Raw genomic sequence first — 20,648 nt, 5'->3', positions numbered from 1 at the left:
ACACTTGAGAACAGCTCAAGACACACTAGTGTGCCACGGCACACTGGTTGAAAAACACTGATCTAGATGGTAATGATGATGATGATAATAACTTGGACAGTGACACTGTCAGCCGGAGGGCACCGCTTGGCCGGAGTGCTGCACTGAAGTAACAAACAGTGGGATGGGAGGCAGTGGCACACACTCGGGCTTTCCACAAATGTCATTTGTGGAAAGCCCGAGTGTGCCACTGCCTCCCATCCCACTATATTATGGAAGTGTTTTATAAGTTGTACTGGCCTATCTAATGTGCACTGAAATAAAGTCGAATTTCATTATTATTGTATTGATCTAACTTGCATCAAACACCCTAATATACCACTATAAATACTTTTTCTGTTTGGCATCGAATATGCAAAATACGAAAGCATAGTAGTGTATTTCAAAACAAAAGACAAGTTAAATTTCTCAAAGTGGTTTATTTACACAAGATAACAAATATTCCATATTTAGGATAGAGACAAGTAAACTTGGAATCCAATCCAAGCCATCCTATAACATCAACTAGTACAAGTGAATTCCTCTTCCAAAAATAAGTAGAGCAGTTTTTTTTATTGTGCCTTAGTGGAGTATTCAAATAAGTTCAGGAAATTAAAAAACAAAATAAACCCCCATGCACTGGGTTTTCACAAAGCCACTGGGATTCGCTGATTACAATTACAGTAGGTCTGAATGTTTTCTAAAATCTTTATTTTTCTTTAAAAAATAAAAATAAAAAAAGATTTTAGAAAAAAAAAAAAAAAATCTGCTGAATGTGCACTGGTATCTCCCCTTCCCTTCCTCCAGGGACTACTTAAGCAATTGGATGTTTCTCACCTTCCAACATGGTGTCTTCATCCTCTGGCAGCAGGAGACAAGTGTTCTGCAGCAGCGGTGAGTGTAAAGTGTGTATGAGTGCCTGTGTGTGACCCCTCACTCCATTGTATGACTGTATTTTCCCCAGTGGCAACTGCTTGGATAACTACATCACCCAGCAGCCCCCTCCTCTTTGTAATCATGGCGGGAGACCACTGGACAGATGAGTATTTTTTATTAATTTTGAACTTGTGCTGCAGGGTTTTAGAGCTAAAAAAAACAAAAAAACAGTAACCACTTATAAAAAATTAAACTAAAAAATTGGAAACGTGGTTACCAGGAGAACATATATCACGGTAATCCAAATTGGGTCTAGGTCCAAAACCTCTTGCCCAACTGAATTCCCCACTTTGTCTGCAAGTATTACAGCTCCTGCTCAAGTCTGTCCTGCACATTCCAAATCGACTTGTATGCCTTGAAATTCTGTAATTAAAGTGCACCTGAGTTGAGGTTTGTCTAAGCATTTCTAAAGCTTTAGCTAAATCATCTACTAAAAGTAATCATACACTTAAAAAAATTTTTAAAATGAGATACACAAAAGAAACCAAACATTTGTTTTCACTTACTTATTAGCATTAAATTGATCAAAATGTAGATATACTTTACTATATTAAAAAAATAAAAAAAAGTGTTTGATTACCTTTATATTCACCTTATGCAGCCTCCTGGCAAACAAATATGAGAACAACTATATATTGTTATAAGTAGGCATTGACATTCATCACTAATATTTTTAAGTAAACGAGTTAAACTCTGTCAATAAAAACAGTTAAAGTTCCGCAATGATAAACACATGAACAATAAGGCCTTATACACAGTTGCTGATAAAGGCATCTGTGTGGAGGGGCTTTCCAACCTCTCAGAGGAATAGGGTTAATAGAACCCTTTGGCAAAAGCTTAATCTGTATACTCAAGCACTTTTTCTTTAGACAGCATAAATGACAACAAAACCGATGTGTCCTGAAACAATTTGTGGTTTCAAGAAGTAAATGAGAAAGCAAACTAATAATACACGTCCAAGTTTCCTAAATTCCTCCATTACAGGTTATGTTCCAGACCAGGTTATCCATGTTTCAGTCCATATAATCAAATTGATGTACTAATGATGGGTGCCTATGTACCAAATAAGCCTTGGAGAGTGCTAAAGTACCAGCTAATCAGCTCATGTCATGTTACAGAATAAGTTAATAAAATGACAGGAGCTGGTTGGTTGGTTACTTTTTTTTCTCCCCATGGCTTATGGGCCCTTAAGTTGATGCTACCATTAACTATAAAATTGTAGCATCTGGAAAACTCTGCACCAAGATCTTCTGACATTCCATTAATTAACTGATACTATGGCCTGTATTCCCATTGCTACATTGCCTTGTCAGCACCCATGTATCTAAGGCAGTGGTTCCAAACGTTTTTGAATCACGGCACCTTATAGTATCAGTATTTTTCAAAGCACTGCTAGGCCAAATGCTTCTTTTTTGAGAAATGTAAAAAAAATATATTATATTAAGTTGATTGTGTCTATATCATATTTAAATGCAATTATGCGGTGAGGCACAGGATTCGCTTCTGTTTGACCACATTGGCAGCCACCAGCACTGATTTTGCCTATTATTTTGACCATAAATATTTATAATTGGTTCTAGACCACTAACCTGAGGCACCCAGTTTGGTAACCACTGATCTAAGGCATAAAGCTGGATACAAGCTTTTAGTCATCCTCACAATTTGGATTATTGTTTTTGTGTGCCAAATTAAAGGCCTCAATAGCTGAACTTCACACTAAAGGTGCATACACACGGTGCAATTTTTGGCTATGTATGATTTTGACTAAGGGATTTCCCTTGAACTCCCGAAGCCCAGAACCATACAATCTTGACTATACTTACTTCAGATTTTGACTATACTATAGGACCGTATACAATAGTCAAAATTGGCTTGCCTGCACAGTCTATTTTTTCTTGCAATGCCAATCCCATGGGTGTGTGCATCAGCATCGCAAGCTGTATACACATTGTGGGATTTGTTTCATAGTCTCTTCAGATTTTGACTGTATATACCGTGTGTGCACCTTAAGGGATTTTTTTTCATATAATTTAGTAATTGATTTTTTGCCACATTACACAGAGGATGACCTTGGCAGCGAAAAAAATGTGGGCAATATGGTCAGATTGTCGAGAGATCTACTAGATTTTAGCTAGGCACACACTATTGATTATTGCTCGATTTGCCCCTAATTGGGTTATAATCCAGCTTTATTGCATTGTGTGTATGAATGTTTGTTTCTTAAATAAAATTAGATAAATCTTGCCCACAAGCAGTAAAGACCATAGTGTGTGTAGGTAAACCCAATGTAACAAACCCCCCCCCCCCCCACAAATAAAAAAAAAAAAAAAAAAACTGTGTGGAGGACCTTCCTCTAGTCTAGCCAATGAATTGGTCTGACTGTCATCCCAATAAAAAAAAGTCTGACAGTGGATGCTAGTTGCAGATTTTACCTTTGAGTTGCATGGCTGCAGTCAGAGCTAAGCCCCCTCCCAGCTACATCAGCCATCAATCACCAGGTTGTTAGGGACAGCAGCAAAAAGATCAGCCAGCCTCCCCCCACCCAGGTATGCAGCCACCCATTGTGTATACCTAGTGTTTGTCTTGATCAAATGAACTAATAATCTAGGCAGAGTGTTTGTGACTAAGATTGCGCCGGTTTAATTGGAAAATTAAAAAAATAAAATAAACTATCATTTGTACACACTATGCAATTTAACAGGCAGATAACCTGATTATTGGCAAATTCATGCAACAATTGTGTTGTGTGCAGTTGGTTTAAGACTTAAACATCTTGGAATGAGTAAGGAAGTCTCTATTCACAGCATTGTGCTTTAGAATTACAACTGAACTGAAAAATAATTAACTAAAAAAGGTATTAAAAAAAAAAAAAGTTTTAGAATTAGGCCACTCAGTTTGTACAAGTAGGAATAAGTTCAAATATAACAGATGCTAGTTTCAGGTGTCACATTTTGAAGAAAAAAATGTGCAAAAAAAAAAATAAAAAGCACAATTTTTTAAAAAAACAAACAAAAATTAAACACACACCACAAAAAACAACCCCATACGCATGTCAGCAGCTCAATTTTAAAAAGGAGTTTGGCACTGTGCACATCAATAAGTAGATTGAAGGCCCCATAACATGTACACTGCATCATATATCACCTAGAATTCTGTGTAAAATTCAATATTAAAATGCTAAACAATTTTTCAATGTATTACTTTCTGCCAAACTTATGAAGATTTTACTAAACATTACATCATTTTATAGGCTGTACGCAATGTTTAGTGAGTTAAATTAATATTGCACATGTACAATGTATTGTGTACCATCATATTCTAGAGTCGATGCAACCACACATCCCTGTATTTTGTTATATTAAATATCTACTAAGCTTTAAATACTATTCATTGTACCATTTTGTGGGTTTCTGAACAATCAGAACACTGTAAAAACCATGATTGGGCAGCATTTGTTCTGGTGTTACGTTATCAAACAGAACACTACATACTGTAGGACACACTGTCCAACACTAGGTGGCCTAATAGCTCACAGAACATCTCTTGATCACCTTGATAGGAACAAGCTCAGCTAAAAATGTACTAAAATCTCTGGAAGTGGCTGTAATCCTCTCTTGTTAATTGCACTGTAGTCCCCGACTTGTAGTTCTTCTTTTTGATCTTATAAATACAGTTCTAGAGTAAGCTACAACTGCTAAAAGGACTTTTGCTCTTCTTGGTCCTCTGTTTATTTGGCCTTAAATTGATTACATCTCCTCCATTCATAGCATTAGATTTCTGTCCGGAGTGGCTGCCGCCTGCTGTGTTAAATACTCCTGAAAGAAAAATGGTAAGAATTAGAATTTACAATATTAATAACAAAAGAAACCTAACAAAAAGTAAATCAGAAAAGTATATATTTTTCGTCTTAACTTTGATCTGCCGTTGCCACGCTCAAATGTTGCCATGGTGGCAATAGAATGTAAAAAAAAAAAAAGTATCTTTGTATACAGAAAAAACCTCCAAGAATGCCGTCAACAATCAAGAGGCACAGTGGGTGGGAGGACTGAAGTTGTATTTACATACCGCCCACTAACAACTTACCAAACAAATTCATTTTGGTGTCCAACCCCTTATTTGAACTTAGTGGAGCTTATGGGATGTAGTTCTAGTCTTGCCATATATGTTGATGACAAAATGCTGATGTCAAAACACAATGTCAGTAGCATGAAGCATCAATATTGACACTATAGCAAGGTTATTTAAATCAAGTAAATATGTTGCCATTATAAAACATTAAAACCACTAGGTTTATAATTCTTATGCTGCCACATGACTATATAGACAAAATCAATAGCAAGGTAACTCAAATCGTGACGCGTTTAGCCGCATCCTATCACAATCAATCCGGCTCCAAATGCTCCATCCATCCAGGGGTAGAGTATGCTTGGTGCAGAGCTGCCCATCTCTGCTGCTCAGCCTCTATACTGCCCTGTTAGTCGTCTGAGTGGTCAGTGGGAGTCATTGGGGTGGGGTCAAATGAGCCGTGCAGAGATGGACAATGGACAAGAGTACGTTTTTCAACCTCACTGGTGATGGAAGTAAGGTAAGGATGTTGGGCTGGTATATATGGCCATGAGGGGTTTCTGAACAATTAACAGCGCAATAACACGGTGTGTACACACGGTGAGATTCCCTTGCTATTCAACTTAAGATTCGACTGCTATACAATCTTGGTACTTGTGTATTTTCACGGTGCCCGATATATCGGATGCGATATCGGCCGATATATCGGATGCGATCCGAACAGATTTTTTTACCTGTTCGTAATGATTTTCCAAAGTGTGGCGAGCGCAGTAATCCGCTACGCTCGCCACACTATATAAAATCAACTCCATGCGTAGTGGATAGTGTTGTTATGAACACGTCAAAAATCGGTTTGGATCACATCGATATATCGGCCGATATCGCATCAGATATAAATCGCCCGATATCTCATCCGATATATCTTGCGCCGTGAAAATACACAAGTATCACAATCTTTGCTACCTACATACAATTCATGCTATCTAAATTAGATTTGCACTATATACTCATTGCTGCCCTGTCTATTTGGGTTTCGATTTGTGCTGTCACGGGAGCGCGCATCGGGATAGCAAGGTAAAAAAACATGTTCGATCTGCATGCGACTATATAGTCAAAATCTCATGCTGGATTGTACCGTGTGTACACAGCATAAGAGGGCTCTGATCAAAACCACTTTCTTTATACGGGTACACCAAGAAGAAAAAAAACAAACAAAAAAAAACGTTTCGGTGCCCCTGCTATAAAATTATTACCTGCACTCTATATAGATGACAGGTTCACTTAGGAATTTTGTAAACATAAATGACCAATCAATCTTACCTGCCTTATCATATAGTCATCAAAGTCAAATGACGAGTACAGTACATGGTTTTATTTAATAATCATTTAGCTTTGCTTTTTTTGACCAGTGCTTACTGCACCAGAACGATATAGCAACCTGAAGATGTCAGTGTAGGAATAGAATAACTTACATAGGATATATGCCAATTAAACTACAATGTCATTGCTCTTTTAGGATAATCAATCATGTATGGATTAAATTTGTTCCTTTTATAATCTACAGTGAAAAAAAAAGTGTCACCTTTACTATAATACAATTTTGGCATTGTATTAGCATTTATTTCTTAAGCATCAAAGTTTCCTCCAGGTACTCTTTCCTTGCACATTCCGCAAATATACTAGTAGGTTAATTGGGAGAATATTACACTGTCAAAACACAGAGTAAAAGCAGTATAAAACTTGGTCAATGGTCAACTGCAGGGGGGGGGGGTGGGTGGTTAATACGCATGAAAAGCCTGTGTTTGTCCCTCTGTACCTTACTCTGTAGGAGCCCTGACAGGCTCAGAGCTGCCTCTGACAACAAACCCTCCCATGACAAAGCAGCTGCTGCTGCGATCCTTCATGGGCCTGAGAAGCATATGATGTGCTCCATCAAGCCTCTCAGCCTCTGACCTCTTGTACAAAGTTTTATGGGACTTCGTCAACTCCCAGTAATGCATTGCACACTTGTGCAGTCAGTGTGCCTTGACTTCTGATGCTCAGCACCATTAATCATTGTCACATTGGCAGATAGGTGAAGCTGCAGCTCTACCCCACTCCCATGCACAAAACCATTTGCTAAAAAATAATATATATTTTTTTAAATACATGCCAACCACAGGGGGCCCAGGGGTACTGACCCCCTGTGCCCCCACTATAATCCGGCCCTGGTGTATGCGTACATGTGGTATGGTGGCACTGATGTGAATGGCCCAATATTAGCACATGTGTGATATATAAATAACTGGTAAAAAATAAATGCCGACAGAGGTCCGTTATACGTGACCTTTTTAGACCTCTTATATGGAGTCACTGACCTTTGAAGATAATATGCTTAAAGTACTGTCTAAGAAATTACATTTACAAAAAAGAAGTTCATGATTCAGGTAGTATAACACCAGGGGACATCTATTATATGGACATTTAATACAATGTTTCACATACTTACCAATTTTGTTGCCACTAGTATGCACCACTTCTGTATCTTCGGCAGTCTGCTGTTTTAGCCTTTGTAGGTACTTGTCAGCCAAATATTTAAAAACTGAAAAATATATTATTTTTTTCTTAACAAGCTGAATGAGTACTATACTTTACTATTGTTTAGTATGGGTTACAGAGAGATTACATGATATATTAATACAAATTTTATTGCACATCCATCATCAATCATTACATTGTTATGGATACAATGAGCACATAGGCGCACATGTATCAACACTTAAAGAGTGAGAGTGGAGAAAAATAAAATAGCTATTTAGGCTGTGTTTGAAAATGGACAGGTTGGTATTTAAATCATACATAACGCATTGATCCATAACCGCTGCAAATTTACACTAACATCTGAATAATAATTTCTTAACCTACACGTCGGACTAGTCTTTTCTTATATTCTTGCTGATTATACTATTTGAGGATACAGGGTTCCAGATCACTGAGGCACAGTGGTAGATGAAAACAAACAGTAGTTTAACAAATCAGGTGATAAACAGCTCAGCACTCTTCAGTAATACAATATAATCCCACAGTTCTTACAACAAATTCCTGACAGTATATCACTTCTTTAGCCTAGGAGAATACCAGGTGCCAGATAAATATTCTGGCCCAATGTCCCAAATCCATTATAATGTGGGTTTTACAGTAGCCCCCTGGCAGAGTTCTACCTCAGTCTAAATTCAAATAAATCTCTTTCAGCTATCTGGGTAGCTCTACTTATACACCCAGACGCCTCAGGTTGCCTGGGTGTGTCTTGAGGTTTAGGAATACACTACACCAGTGGTTCCCAAACTGTGCGCCGTGGCTCCCTGGGGTGCCTCGGGACACATGCAGGGGTGCCCTGGGTTGGTAGTCCAGGACCAACTCAAATTATTAATGGTTAATTATTTATAAGCAAAACCAGTGCTGGTGGCTGCCAATCATAAAATGTGTACAAATAGAAGCAATTCCTGCCCTTTTCCACATAACTGACCCTAAGTGTTGCATATAAATCCAATCTAATTAAAATAAATTTGGCCTAGGGGAGCCGCGAAAAAAATTCTTATACTCTAGGGTGCCGTGATTAAGAAAAGATTGGGAACCCCTGCACTACACATTATACAAATATGGTGATTGATCCTGTCCAGTTCATTTTGGGAATAGAGGAAGAAACACTGGATATAAGTGAATCACCTGTGGTTTGCGTAAACAAAGAACACTGCTGTTAAGGTGCCCACACACTAGAAAGATCTGCGATCATAAGATGTGCGCATAAATTAGCCTTCAAATCTTTTGCCTGTCCTGGACAAAAGATTTCAGGCGAGCGCACATCTTTACCAAAGATTTTTCTTAAGATACCGTGTGCGTTCCTATGGATCTTTTGTTAAATCTTCTGATTTTTCATGCAGCACGAAAGATCAGAAGATTTAGCAAAATATCCATGGGAGCGAGCATCGGACAAAAATCGGCCGATTTTCGACCGCTTATCGGTAAACATCGGACGATTTATCAGAAATCGGCCAGAAAATCGTTCTAGTGTGTGGGCACCTTTAATCAATAGAGAGTGAGATGAGTGCTAATGAGTGACAGTGTTCTGAGGAACTCGCTCTGATCGGTTTATTATAGTTTAAGCTCTTATATAGTCATCTTTCAGCATTATGAATACATCATAAACCTACAGAAGTATGGGGCAACAACAGTGCCCAATTATCAATAATCAAATTATCCAGAGTTTTCCAGAAAGCCTAAACAAGTCATCATTATTCATTGTCCACACAGATATGCACTCGGCCTTGAGGAAAGATAAGTTGCAGCAATGAACACCTGCCGTATATAATTGGCATTACAAAACAATTATGTTTCAGGAGAATGGAAACCTAACAACTATGGATGAGAATGTGATCCTTGAAGACATTAGTTATATACAGAACGGACAGTAGTACCTAGAATTGCTCCACCTTTATGTATCCTCTGTGGTATAATAAACAATATATACCACGAGGATATGCAGTAGTGTATGACCACCTTAAGTGGCACAACTGCAGAATTTAAAAGGATTTTGCTTTTTTTTGTACATGACTGTGGAATAATGTTGGTGCTTTAGATGGAATCCTATATAATAAAAGGCGAATGCTGATTTTAAGCTCTATGGGGTTGAACGCAATTGTTTGACAGCCTGGTAACAACAACAACAACAACAACAACAACAACAACAACACTCACCTTCAGTAACATTTAGATCTTCCTTTACTGATGTTCTGTAAAAGCGAAGTTTTAACCTTTTAGCAAGACCTTCTGCTTCCTCACTTAAATAGAAGAGGATAAACAAAGAAATCATAGAACAATTAATAAAATGCTGAATGGCTCCTTAACAAATGCTGAGCAGAGGAGAAAAATAAATATATATATATATATATCTTCAACACCTATGCACAGCTTATAGGACATAACACATACGCGCTACAGTATAAACCCCCTTTGCTGAGCCCATATCTCTACCTAAGTCATAAAATACATTTTCCAACACAGTGCAAATGCACCCCACAGCAACCAGCTCTAATGCGTTTCAATGCAATATGATTTTTCTACCCATTGAGTACTCCAAGACCATCATTCGCTTTTCAGATAGGCTGTACTTTTTTATTTGGTACTTGTTTCCTAGCACGGCCACAACGATCAAGATCGTGGGCATCGTAAGGGAAAATCGCAGGCATCGCATGCACTAAAAAAAGCGGGTGCGATGGCCGCGACGCGATGCCCGCGATTTCCCCATAGGGAACAATGTTAAATGCCTCAATTTAGCCGCGATGCCCCCGATTTCCCATAGGAAACAATGGTAAATGGCCCAGAAACCCCCAAAAACACCCCTGAACAGTGAAATGTCCCCCCAAAAGTATTTTACGCCACCCCACGATCAACGCAAACCCGAAGCGTGGCGAGCGGCGGCGGTACGCGTCCTCCGACCTTTTCATACCCCCACTATCCACGTCGGCGTGGAGTTGAGAATAGAATAGTGTGGCGAGCGCAGCGAGCCCCGCGAGGGGACGCGGATACCTGTGAAGCCCGCGAAGGGACGCGTTTACCCGCCGTTCGCCACGCTTCGGGTTCGCGTTGATCGTGGGGTGGAGTCAAATACTTTTGGGGGGAAATTTCACTGTTCAGGGGTGTTTTTGGGGGTTTCTGGGCCATTTACCATTGGTCCCTATGATGATTTGGTGAAATTGAGTCATTTAACATTGTTCCCTATGGTAAATCGGGGGCATCGCGGGTACATTGAGCCATTTAACATTGTTTCCTATGGGGAAATCGTGGGCATCGCGTCTGCACCATTTAAGCCTTTTTTAGCCGCATACGACGCGACCGACACTATTTTCACTGTTTTCAATGCATTTCAATAGGAAAATCGGGGGCATCGCGTCGGTCGCGTCGTATACCACTAAAAATGACACACGATGCCCGCGATTGTGGCCGTGCTAGGAAACAAGTACCTTTTATTTTTTATTGATTTGAATGCATTTTATTCCCTGGTGCAATTTGGAAATAAATACTATTTATACATTAGACGATTTTGTGGTATTTATATAATTTATTAATCACATGGCAATCCTGAGATACATTAATCTCACAGATCAGCATAATAAGTGATTATATATATATATATATCTTCATTTAAGCATTGCTTTGGTATGAGCGGACATTTTATTATTTATTTTGCTTTGAAGGTACCATGTCCATTTCACAAAACTGCACTTTACAGGGGTGTGGATCATATTGTCGACCCTACTTGGGTCGACAGTCATTGGGTCGACATATGTGTTAGGTAGATATGTTTTTTTTCACAGATTTTTGACCCGAATGTGGAAACAGTCGACATGGACACAGTTGGAAGTCAACCGCAGCCCCTCGATAAGCTTCGGGCACGGTGGCTCGCTGCGCTCGGCACACTATTTTATTCTCCCACCATACCCTAGTGGATAGTATGTCATGAAATACCGCCTGTCAGCACATGTTGACTAAAAAAAAAAAAAACAGTGAAAAAACCCATGTCGACCTTGCGACCTGTCGACTAAATCCATGTTGACCTTGTCCCATGTCGACCTAGACACCTGTTGACCTTCATCCATGTCGACCTAGAATCCTGTCGACCCAACTGTGTTGACCTAATAACTGTTGACCTAAGTTTGGTCGACAATACGACCGTATCTTCTTTACAGATGACGGGGCAGCTCTAGCAGGGCAAAAAATGTCGCTAATTTTTGCTATGATGGCTTACAAGGCAGAAGATCACCATGCCAAACAGGAAGGTGCCAACCCCAACTCAAACATACTTGAGAAAGGGCGTCCTATGACTGTGCCACATTGAGTAACCAAGTTCTTCAGTATGACTTATACTGTAGGTTTTAATGAATTCCATAATAAATAATTCATAATGGCCTCCTTTTATGGGTAATTTCTTTTGTTTTCACACATTGAGACAGGTAGAGAATACAAAAGTAGTAACAAACAGCAGTGAAGGATATTGAAGGAAGACTTACTTCTTAATGACTGTCTCATCAAGCAAGTCTATTTTATTCTGAACAAGAACAGTTGGGATATCTCCAACTTCAGCCATCACCTTTTCTTTCCAGCTGGGCACGGCTTCAAATGATTCCCGGTCTGTGGTGGAAAATACCAGCACACAAGCCTGGGCACCTAGAAGATGCAGGATTAGAACATTTAACTATCCATAACATATAAGTTGTTACATTCACTAAACATCCTGCCAAACAATGTAACGAGAATACCACTGCCTAAATGACGAAAGCAATCATATATTGCAACTAGATGCTATATGCTAGTTTCAGATAACTGCGGCCAACTGGAGTTCTGAACTCATACATATAATAGATGGCTAAATTATATTTAAAGGTTTTTTTTTATTTTTATATATAAAAGCAGCCCAATTCATGGGTTAGCACAGTGGAAACTTAAAATAAATAATTAGAACTTGATTTAAAAGGGCATGTCATGGAAAATCTGAGGCCTGCATATGAAGGGGTCTCTGAAGCTGGCATATTAAGCATTCATAACAGAGGGCTCAGAGGCTGACACATGATAAGGGACATGAGATGTGGCTCTGAGGATAGCATATTAAACTGGAATGGTTGAATGTACAGGTGTCATGACAGGGGACTGACTGGCATATACGCAATATATTGATGCATTATGAGCACTTTTCCATGACATATAAGGGTCATACGGGAGGCGCTATATTAAAATGTTCTGTAACACATTTCCTCTGCTGACAAAAGCAGAGACAGAGCTCTATTCCCCAAAGGTACCCGATAAGTTTTCCATGCTGCATGATGGTTCATGACTGGTGTTAATTACCATATCCCTCCAGGAGAACAGGTAAGCTCTCTTACAATGTATGTATGCTGATGAAAATGAGACACTGCCGGGGAAGCAGCTAGTTGCAGGAGCATAGGCTGGAGCGCGCTCCTGGCAATAATACGCACATGGATATGGTCGCTCAGTGACCATACGCCCAGCGATTCCAGCTAGAACTGCCCTGTGTATATGAGGCTTTAGTCTTCATACTGAATACAAAACATGTTCCCAGAAGAGAGCCTTGTTTTCCAATTTGCTGGTTTGTCACCAACCTTGCTTATTAAAGTTCCTACCATTAATTTCCAAGATGCACTTTAAACTCTCCAGAGGTTACATAGTGGTATTTATGTTCTCTAAAGCCTTCTCACCATATAGATGCCCTTGTCATCAGAGGCCACTGATAGGCTTATTTCCAGCAAAAGCCTGTAATACACTTCTAAATCCTGACACATCTAAATCAGGGGGATGCAGTTAAAATCCCGGCGGTCGGGATCCCGGCATTCAGAATCCCGACGCCGGAATCCCGACCGCCGAAATCCCGACACATTCTCCCTCCTGGGGTGTCCACGACACCCCTGGAGGGAGAATAAATTAGTGTGCCGAGCGTAGCGAGGCACCGGGCCCGCTGCGTGGCGAGCGCAGCGAGCCCGCAAGGGGGGGCGATCCACGTCCCCCCCCTTGTCGGGATTTTGGCTGTCGGGATTCCGGCGTCGGGATTCTGAACGCCGGGATCCAGTACTGAATCCTAATCAGGTTTATGCATGAAAATGAAGAAGACAATGCTTGTACTTACAGGTTTGCTAAAAAGAAAAAACATGGCCCTTTAACATTTCAGGGGATAATACACAATCAGAAGCTCTGGATTTAAAAAAACAAAACAACACTTTATAAATAAACCCCATGGCTTCATTCCACACCCAACATGTTCTAACATGCATCTTGATTGGCTATTACCATGAGCCTATTTATAAACTTAAACACAGCATTAAAACGGCCAATAATTCTTTTCTGCATTTTTGGTTTGCATTTGACCAATACAGTACCCCTGTAATATGCTTTCGTTATTGCATCAAACTCCTCTTGACCAGCAGTGTCCCACAGCATCAGCCGAACATCTTCATCGTTTAGCCTAAAAGACAAAAATCAAATGCTAGTATTAGTCAGAAGCGGCAGGCGTCATTTTCAGGGTGTACAAAGCTTGCTCCAGTGTCTGATCTCTTGGTTTGTCTGAACAGTTCCTGGGCCATTAGGTTTGATTATACTGTCATCTACTTATGATTTTGCTAAACTGAAGGAAGGGAGTAATGAGTTTCAATTGACACGGCTCTATTTGGCCAGGCCGCTGCTTTATTGCAAAACAGATCATTAGCTTCTCAACACCCCGTAAGTGGATGTATGCAACAGAATACTAATAAACCAAAAGTGAATAGGAAACACCCAGTGTTATGTATAGAGTCAATTCTACTTTGGATGAGCGGCCAGAGCTTGGAGTATAAGATTACAGGAAGTGAACAGACAAGAGAATGCCCTTATTATTAGGGGGTGTATGTGTTACATAGAAACACAGAATGAAGGCACATAAGAACCGCTTGGCACATCTAGACTGTCCATGTACACACACATTAGGGTTCATATTTTTCAGGACTCTATTAACCTATAATCTGCACTGCGTCAACCTAGTGCTGCATTAACACAGCACAACTAAAAATAAAGCTACATCTCCTGTGCAAAACCTACTGACATTCCAAATGATTGTGGTTTCATTCTCCGTGAGTGGGGACACAAAAACGGCAGGCTGTCCTAGCAGGTCAACACCAGGAAACCAGGGGCAACAGCCCAGCATGAACACTTATACATGGGTAGGGTTGCCAATCCCGGGACCCATGCCACCGTGTCTGCCTGGACACGGAGTTCCCTGCCTCCTCAATGGCCAGTCGAGTCACCTAGCCTCCTCCATCACATGCCGCATAGCACCTCCACCACATGCCGCCGCACAGCACCTCCACCGCATGCAGCCGCACAGCTACGGCTAGAGGTAATATATTAGTCATTGGGCATATCAGCTGGTCAAAAAAAAAAAACAGCCCGGGATTGGCCTCAATATACATGGGGCAGAGGTTCCCCATTATAATTTGTGAACGGTTGAACTTTATGGAAAAGTATTAATTATTTTAGTTAGGGGAATTACAGATCGATTCTTCTGGCTGCTACATTGTAGCACTTCATATGCAGATTCAGAGACATTCGGGACAAAAAAAAAACAGTGAAAAACCCTTTTCGACCATTTGACTGCCGCTAGCCATTGTCGACCTAATGCTTGTGTCAAGCTTCCATCCATGTTGACCTTAAGCATGTCAACCTATTTCAGGTGTTGACCTAACTCATGTTGCCCTACAGTGGTCGACCTTAGGTTGGTTGACCCAACCACCCATACCCTAACTGACAGCACGAGAGAAGCTATAATAAGCCAAACTGTAACACCTGTTTCGGGTACTATATACCAATTTATTCAACCCACTAGGGGAGGTAGTCAATCCCAGACAAATTTCCTGGCCAGGCGAAGATAAATCAGCAATGATTCATCGATGGCATTTAATTTTCATTTGGGGAACAATACTGGATTTGTCATTCCTATTGCAATTGCTGTTTCATTTAGGCAACAATCTACATTGAGAGGGGATACGGCCACTAGGTCAAAATGCAGGAAGGTCGGCAGGATTATTAGGTTGACATGCATTAGGTTGACAGTCAAAAGGTCGACACGGGGGGAGGGGGCTTTCATTTTTGTTTTGAGACAGGCGGTATTTCATGCCCTACCATCCACTAGGGTGTGGTATGAGAATAAAATAGTGTCCCGAAGCATGGTGAGCGCAGCGAGTGTCCATGTCGACTGTGCCGACACTCGGGACAAAAAATAGTGAAAAATCCCATGTCTACCTTTTGACTGTTAACCTTCCCTATGGCAACCTAATGCATGTTGAGCCAATGACCCTGACTACCTCCCTGCATGTCGACCTAGCTGCTGTCTACCCAATGATTCAAACTTCACTATACGTGACTGTCGCTTCCAAGAGATTTTAGAGTAATTCCAATTTTGGATCAACGCCCCTTAAGAAGAGAAAAATGATTAAATGTAAACAAATTGAATATCTAAAAAGAAAGATCTAGATATATAGATAAAAAAGAAAAATGTGCATGACACTTTTCGCAGTGTTTCAGACCTCTGATAGGAGACCTATTTTCTTGACATCACTACTCCGCGTGTTAAATGAAGTACATACAAGGTGTGGCTATGAAATAATCACACTGAACAATAACCAATTCTGCATGTGTTGCAAGGGAAGAGAGGGGCACAACAACATTGACTTTAGACTGTCCACCTCTCCTGCACAGATAGTTGAAGTCACACAGTGCTTTTCAGTGTCTGTAAAAAATGCTTAACCCCTTCCCGACATTTGACGTATATATACGTCATGGCCGGGATGTACTTCCCGACACATGACGTATATATACGTCATGACTTTAAACTGTCCCCGCGTCTATAGACGCGGTGACAGTTTAAACATGTCTGCTGTCCCTGACAGCAGACATGTCCCAGCATGTCCAGGGGGGGCGGCGATGCCTCCCCCCCGTCGGCGATCGCTGTGGTTGGCTGGCTGTTCAATGTGAACAGCCAATCGCAGCGTTTTCCTGTGTTACCGGCGAATATGACGCTCGGTAACACAGGTGTCAATCACCGCCGGGTGTGAGGGGGCGTGAGGGGGTCACCGGTGATGACCACACCTCACCCCACCTGCCCCCAAGGCTGTGATTGGTCCGTCGGACCAATCACAGCCATAGCGCGTTATTTAAACTAACGGTGACTGCGCTGCAGACGCCATTCCGGTCTGGAATTGCGTGCAGAGCGGTCACCGGCCAATCTGTCGTGATATACATACCTGATCCTTGCCTGATCCTTGCCTGATACTTACCTGATCACCGCTGGTAGCGTGCTGCCAGCAGCTGGATGCTTCCTGGATCTTGTCACTTCCTGTGTGCTGCTGCTGCAGTGTCATAGAGTGACAGATAGTGAGAGATAGTGAGAGATAGTGATAGAGAGTGCTATATTTTGTGTCTGCTGCACCCCCTTTTGTGCTGATCAGTATATCTGTGCTGATCAGCAACTTTTTGGGGGTGCAGGGGTTATTTTTTTATATATATACCTGTCAGTTGCACCAAAGCTTGTGCTGCCTGTGCAACTGACTGCTGCCCCCCCTTTTGTGCTGATCAGTATAAATTAACTGATCAGCAACTTTTTGGGGGTCCAGGTTTTTTTTTTTTATATATACCCTGTCAGGTTGCACCCACAGTTGTGTGCCTGCTGCCCCTCACTGTTAATCAGTGTTGCATCACTGCATCACTGATCTGCAGTTTGTTTTTTTTGGAGAGTGCAGTGGGGTTTTGTTTTTACACCCACGTTGCTTTTGTGGGTGTCCTGTGGCCGCTGAGCGCTGATCAGTGACGTACATCACTGAACAGCATTTTTGGCACAGGGTTGATATAATATTTTTTTTTTTTTGGATCAAATTCCTGTTGCCTTTGAGCGCTGTTCAGTGACGGACGTTACTGACCAACATCTGTGCTCAATTTTTGGCGCAGGACCTTTTTTTTTTTTTTTTAACCCCTTCAATTTTTTTTTTTTTTATTGGGATCAAATTCCTGTATAAAGTATTTTTTTTTCTGCACTACATACACACTACATACCCCCCGTGTTGAAATAAAGTTTGTCCCCCCCTACACTATACACGTGTTGAAACATTACACTTACAGAAACACAAAAATAAAAATGGCATCCCAAATGTCATCCCAGTCATCCAGAAGAATGTATTCAGCGGAGGAGGCATATGCCATGCTTGCCTCTGACTCTGACACAGCCAGTGATGCAAGCGGGGAATTTGAAGGATTCGTCTTAAGCTCCTCTTCCTCCTCTAGTGATGAGGGACCCCCTCAAAGACGACCCCATAGAGCAGCTGAGACCCCCCCCCCAAATCATTGATCCCGTATGGACCCCACCACCAGACAATTTTGAGCCCAAGGTTCCTGAGTTTTTGGCCATCCCAGGAATCCAATTTGATTCAACAGGTCTCAGAGAAATTGACTTTTTCAAATTATTTTTCTCTGATGATTTTATAAATTTAATGGTGGATCAAAGTAATATATATGCCCAGCAGTTTATTGCTCAAAACCCCACGTCATCATTTGCTAGGTGGACCCCTGTAGATGCAGTAGAGATGATGACGTTTTGGGGTCTGGTGTTACATATGGGCATAGTAAAAAAGCCAGAAATTAGGCAATATTGGAGTACAGATGTTCTGTACAGCACCCCACTTTACCGTATGGCCATGGCTCGGACTCGTTTTGAGACAATCCTTAAATTTTTACATTACACCGATAATGCACAGTGCCCACCCAGAGATGATCCCACCTTTGACCGGCTATTCAAAGTCAGGCCGGTCATTGATCATTTCAGTGCCAAATTTGCAGAGATGTACATCCCTGAAAAATGTATTTGTATAGACGAGTCCCTTATACATTTTAAAGGAAGGGTTAAATTCCGCCAGTACCTTCCCAATAAGAGGGCAAGGTATGGCATAAAAATGTATAAGCTGTGTGAAAGCACCTCAGGGTACACCCACAGGTTTAGGGTATATGAAGGGAAGGACTCAAGAATTGAACCGCCAGAATGCCCCCCCTCCCTCGTAGGTGTTAGTGGAAAAATTGTCTGGGATTTAGTGCACCCCTTCCTGGATAAAGGTTATCACCTCTATGTGGATAACTTTTACACTAGCATCCCCCTGTTTAAGGCCCTTGGTTCAAGAGGTACAGCAGCTTGCGGTACTGTGCGCAAGAACCAAAGAGGCCTCCCAAAAACGCACATTGCCCAAGTACTGAGAAGGGGTGAAAGCAGGGCACAATCCACCGAAAATATGTTGTTGGTCAAATATAAGGACAAGAGGGATGCCTTTATACTGACAACAATTCATGGAGACAGTACCACCTCCGTCCCTGTACGAGTTACCAGTACCCACACCTCAAAACCTAATTGTATCCTAGATTACAATAAGTACATGGGCGGAGTGGATCTTTCAGATCAGGTACTGAAGCCGTACAGTCCCCTGCGGAAAACAAAAATCTGGTACAAGAAGCTGGCCGTGTATATCATCCAGATGGCACTGTATAACGCTTACGTGCTATTCCGTTCTACCAGCCAGAGGGGGACATTTATGCACTTTCAAGAGGAAGTCATAAAGGGCCTAATATTTGGGAACCAGCAGGCAGAGGGCCCCAGTACTTCTAGTACTGGCCCCCGTATTGTACCAGGGCAGCATTTTCCTAACGAAATCCCCTCCACTGCAAAAAAGGGCAGGACACAAAAAAGGTGCAAAGTTTGCTATAAAAAGGGAATAAGAAAGGATACTATTTTCCACTGTGAAACTTGCCCCGACAAACCCGGCCTATGTATAAAGGAGTGTTTTAAAATATACCACACATCTATGGATTATTAGGTTCATCATTTCACCGTGCTTCGGGGGTCTTGCTAATGCCACATAGCACCCACCATTCATTTCACCAGAATCTGAGCTGCAAAATCCAAAAATCACTCCTTCCCTTCTGAGTCCTGCCATGCACCCAACTGGTATTTTTTGGTCACATATGAGGCATTGCCATACTTGGGAGAAATTGGGGCACAGATTTTGGGGTGCTTTTTCTCCTTCATACCTTATGAAAATGAAAAATTTTGAGCCAGAACTGCATTTTTGTGTAAAAAAATGTAATTTTTCATTTGCACAGCCCAGTTGTATCAAAATTGGTGAAACCCCTGGGGGTTTGAAATGTACACTATACCCCTAGATGAATTCCCTGAGGGGTGTAGTTTGCAAAATGGGGTCACTTGTGGGGGGGTTCCTAACTTTTAGCATCTTATGGTGCCTAGAAACCTACATGGTGCCTAAAAAATAATCTCATAAAAAGGAGGCTCCAAAATCAAGTAGGTGCTCCTTCTATTATGAAGCCTGTGGTTTGGTCAACGTGCACACTAGGGCCACATATAGGATATTTATGAAAACAAAAGAATTGGGGGAATCAATTTTTAGTCACATTTCTCTAGTGAAATCTACTGTGTTCCTTAGAAAAATGTATTAAAATTGAAAATCTGCAAAAAAAATGAAATTTTGAAATTTCACCTACACTTTGTTTTAATTCCTGTGAAACACCTAAAGGGTTAACAAACTTCCAAAATGCTGTTTTGAATACTGTGAGGGGTGCAGTTTTTGAAATGGCATCATTTATGGGGGTGTCTCACATACAAGTCCCTCAAAGTCACATCAGAACTGAACTGGTCCCTAAAAAAATCAGTGTTTGAAGTTTTCTTGAAAATTTGAGAATTTGCTATTCATATTTTAAGCCTCCTAGTGTCCAAAAAAATTAAAAGGAGGTTGAAATAATGATGGAAACATAAAGTAGACATATGGTCTATGTTAGTTATTAACTATTTTGAGTGGTATGATTATTTGTCTCACAAGCAGAAAATTTAACATTTTGAAAATTGCTAAATTTTCCATTTTTTTTTACGACATTTTGGTATTTTTCACAAAAAAACACAGACTGTATCGACCCAAATTTACCACTAATTTGAAGTACAATGTGTCACGAGAAAACAATCTCAAAATCACTGGGATAAGTAAAAGCAAAAAAAAGTTATCCCCACT

General features: G+C 40.9%; 1 protein-coding gene across 1 annotated transcript in view; it reads right to left on the bottom strand.

Moving 5' to 3' along the window:
• Positions 1-438: 438 nt before the first annotated feature.
• RAB23 (RAB23, member RAS oncogene family) overlaps positions 439-20,648 on the bottom strand; it is a 33,341-nt gene continuing 13,131 nt past the window's right edge. Inside the window, exons 3-7 of the mRNA XM_083177282.1 lie at positions 13,944-14,029; positions 12,066-12,222; positions 9,754-9,836; positions 7,508-7,600; positions 439-4,769 (exon numbers count right to left, since the gene is read on the bottom strand). Coding sequence (XP_083033408.1) covers positions 4,630-4,769; positions 7,508-7,600; positions 9,754-9,836; positions 12,066-12,222; positions 13,944-14,029 — 559 coding nt within the window. The 3' untranslated portion in view covers positions 439-4,629. The remainder of the gene's footprint in view (positions 4,770-7,507; positions 7,601-9,753; positions 9,837-12,065; positions 12,223-13,943; positions 14,030-20,648) is intronic.

This window comes from Crinia signifera, chromosome 3 (genome assembly GCF_055691185.1).
Source record: "Crinia signifera chromosome 3, ASM5569118v1, whole genome shotgun sequence".
NCBI classification, from domain to species: domain Eukaryota; kingdom Metazoa; phylum Chordata; class Amphibia; order Anura; family Myobatrachidae; genus Crinia; species Crinia signifera.
Note: the sequence above shows the minus strand (reverse complement) of the source record. Positions and strands in the feature narration are given on the sequence as shown.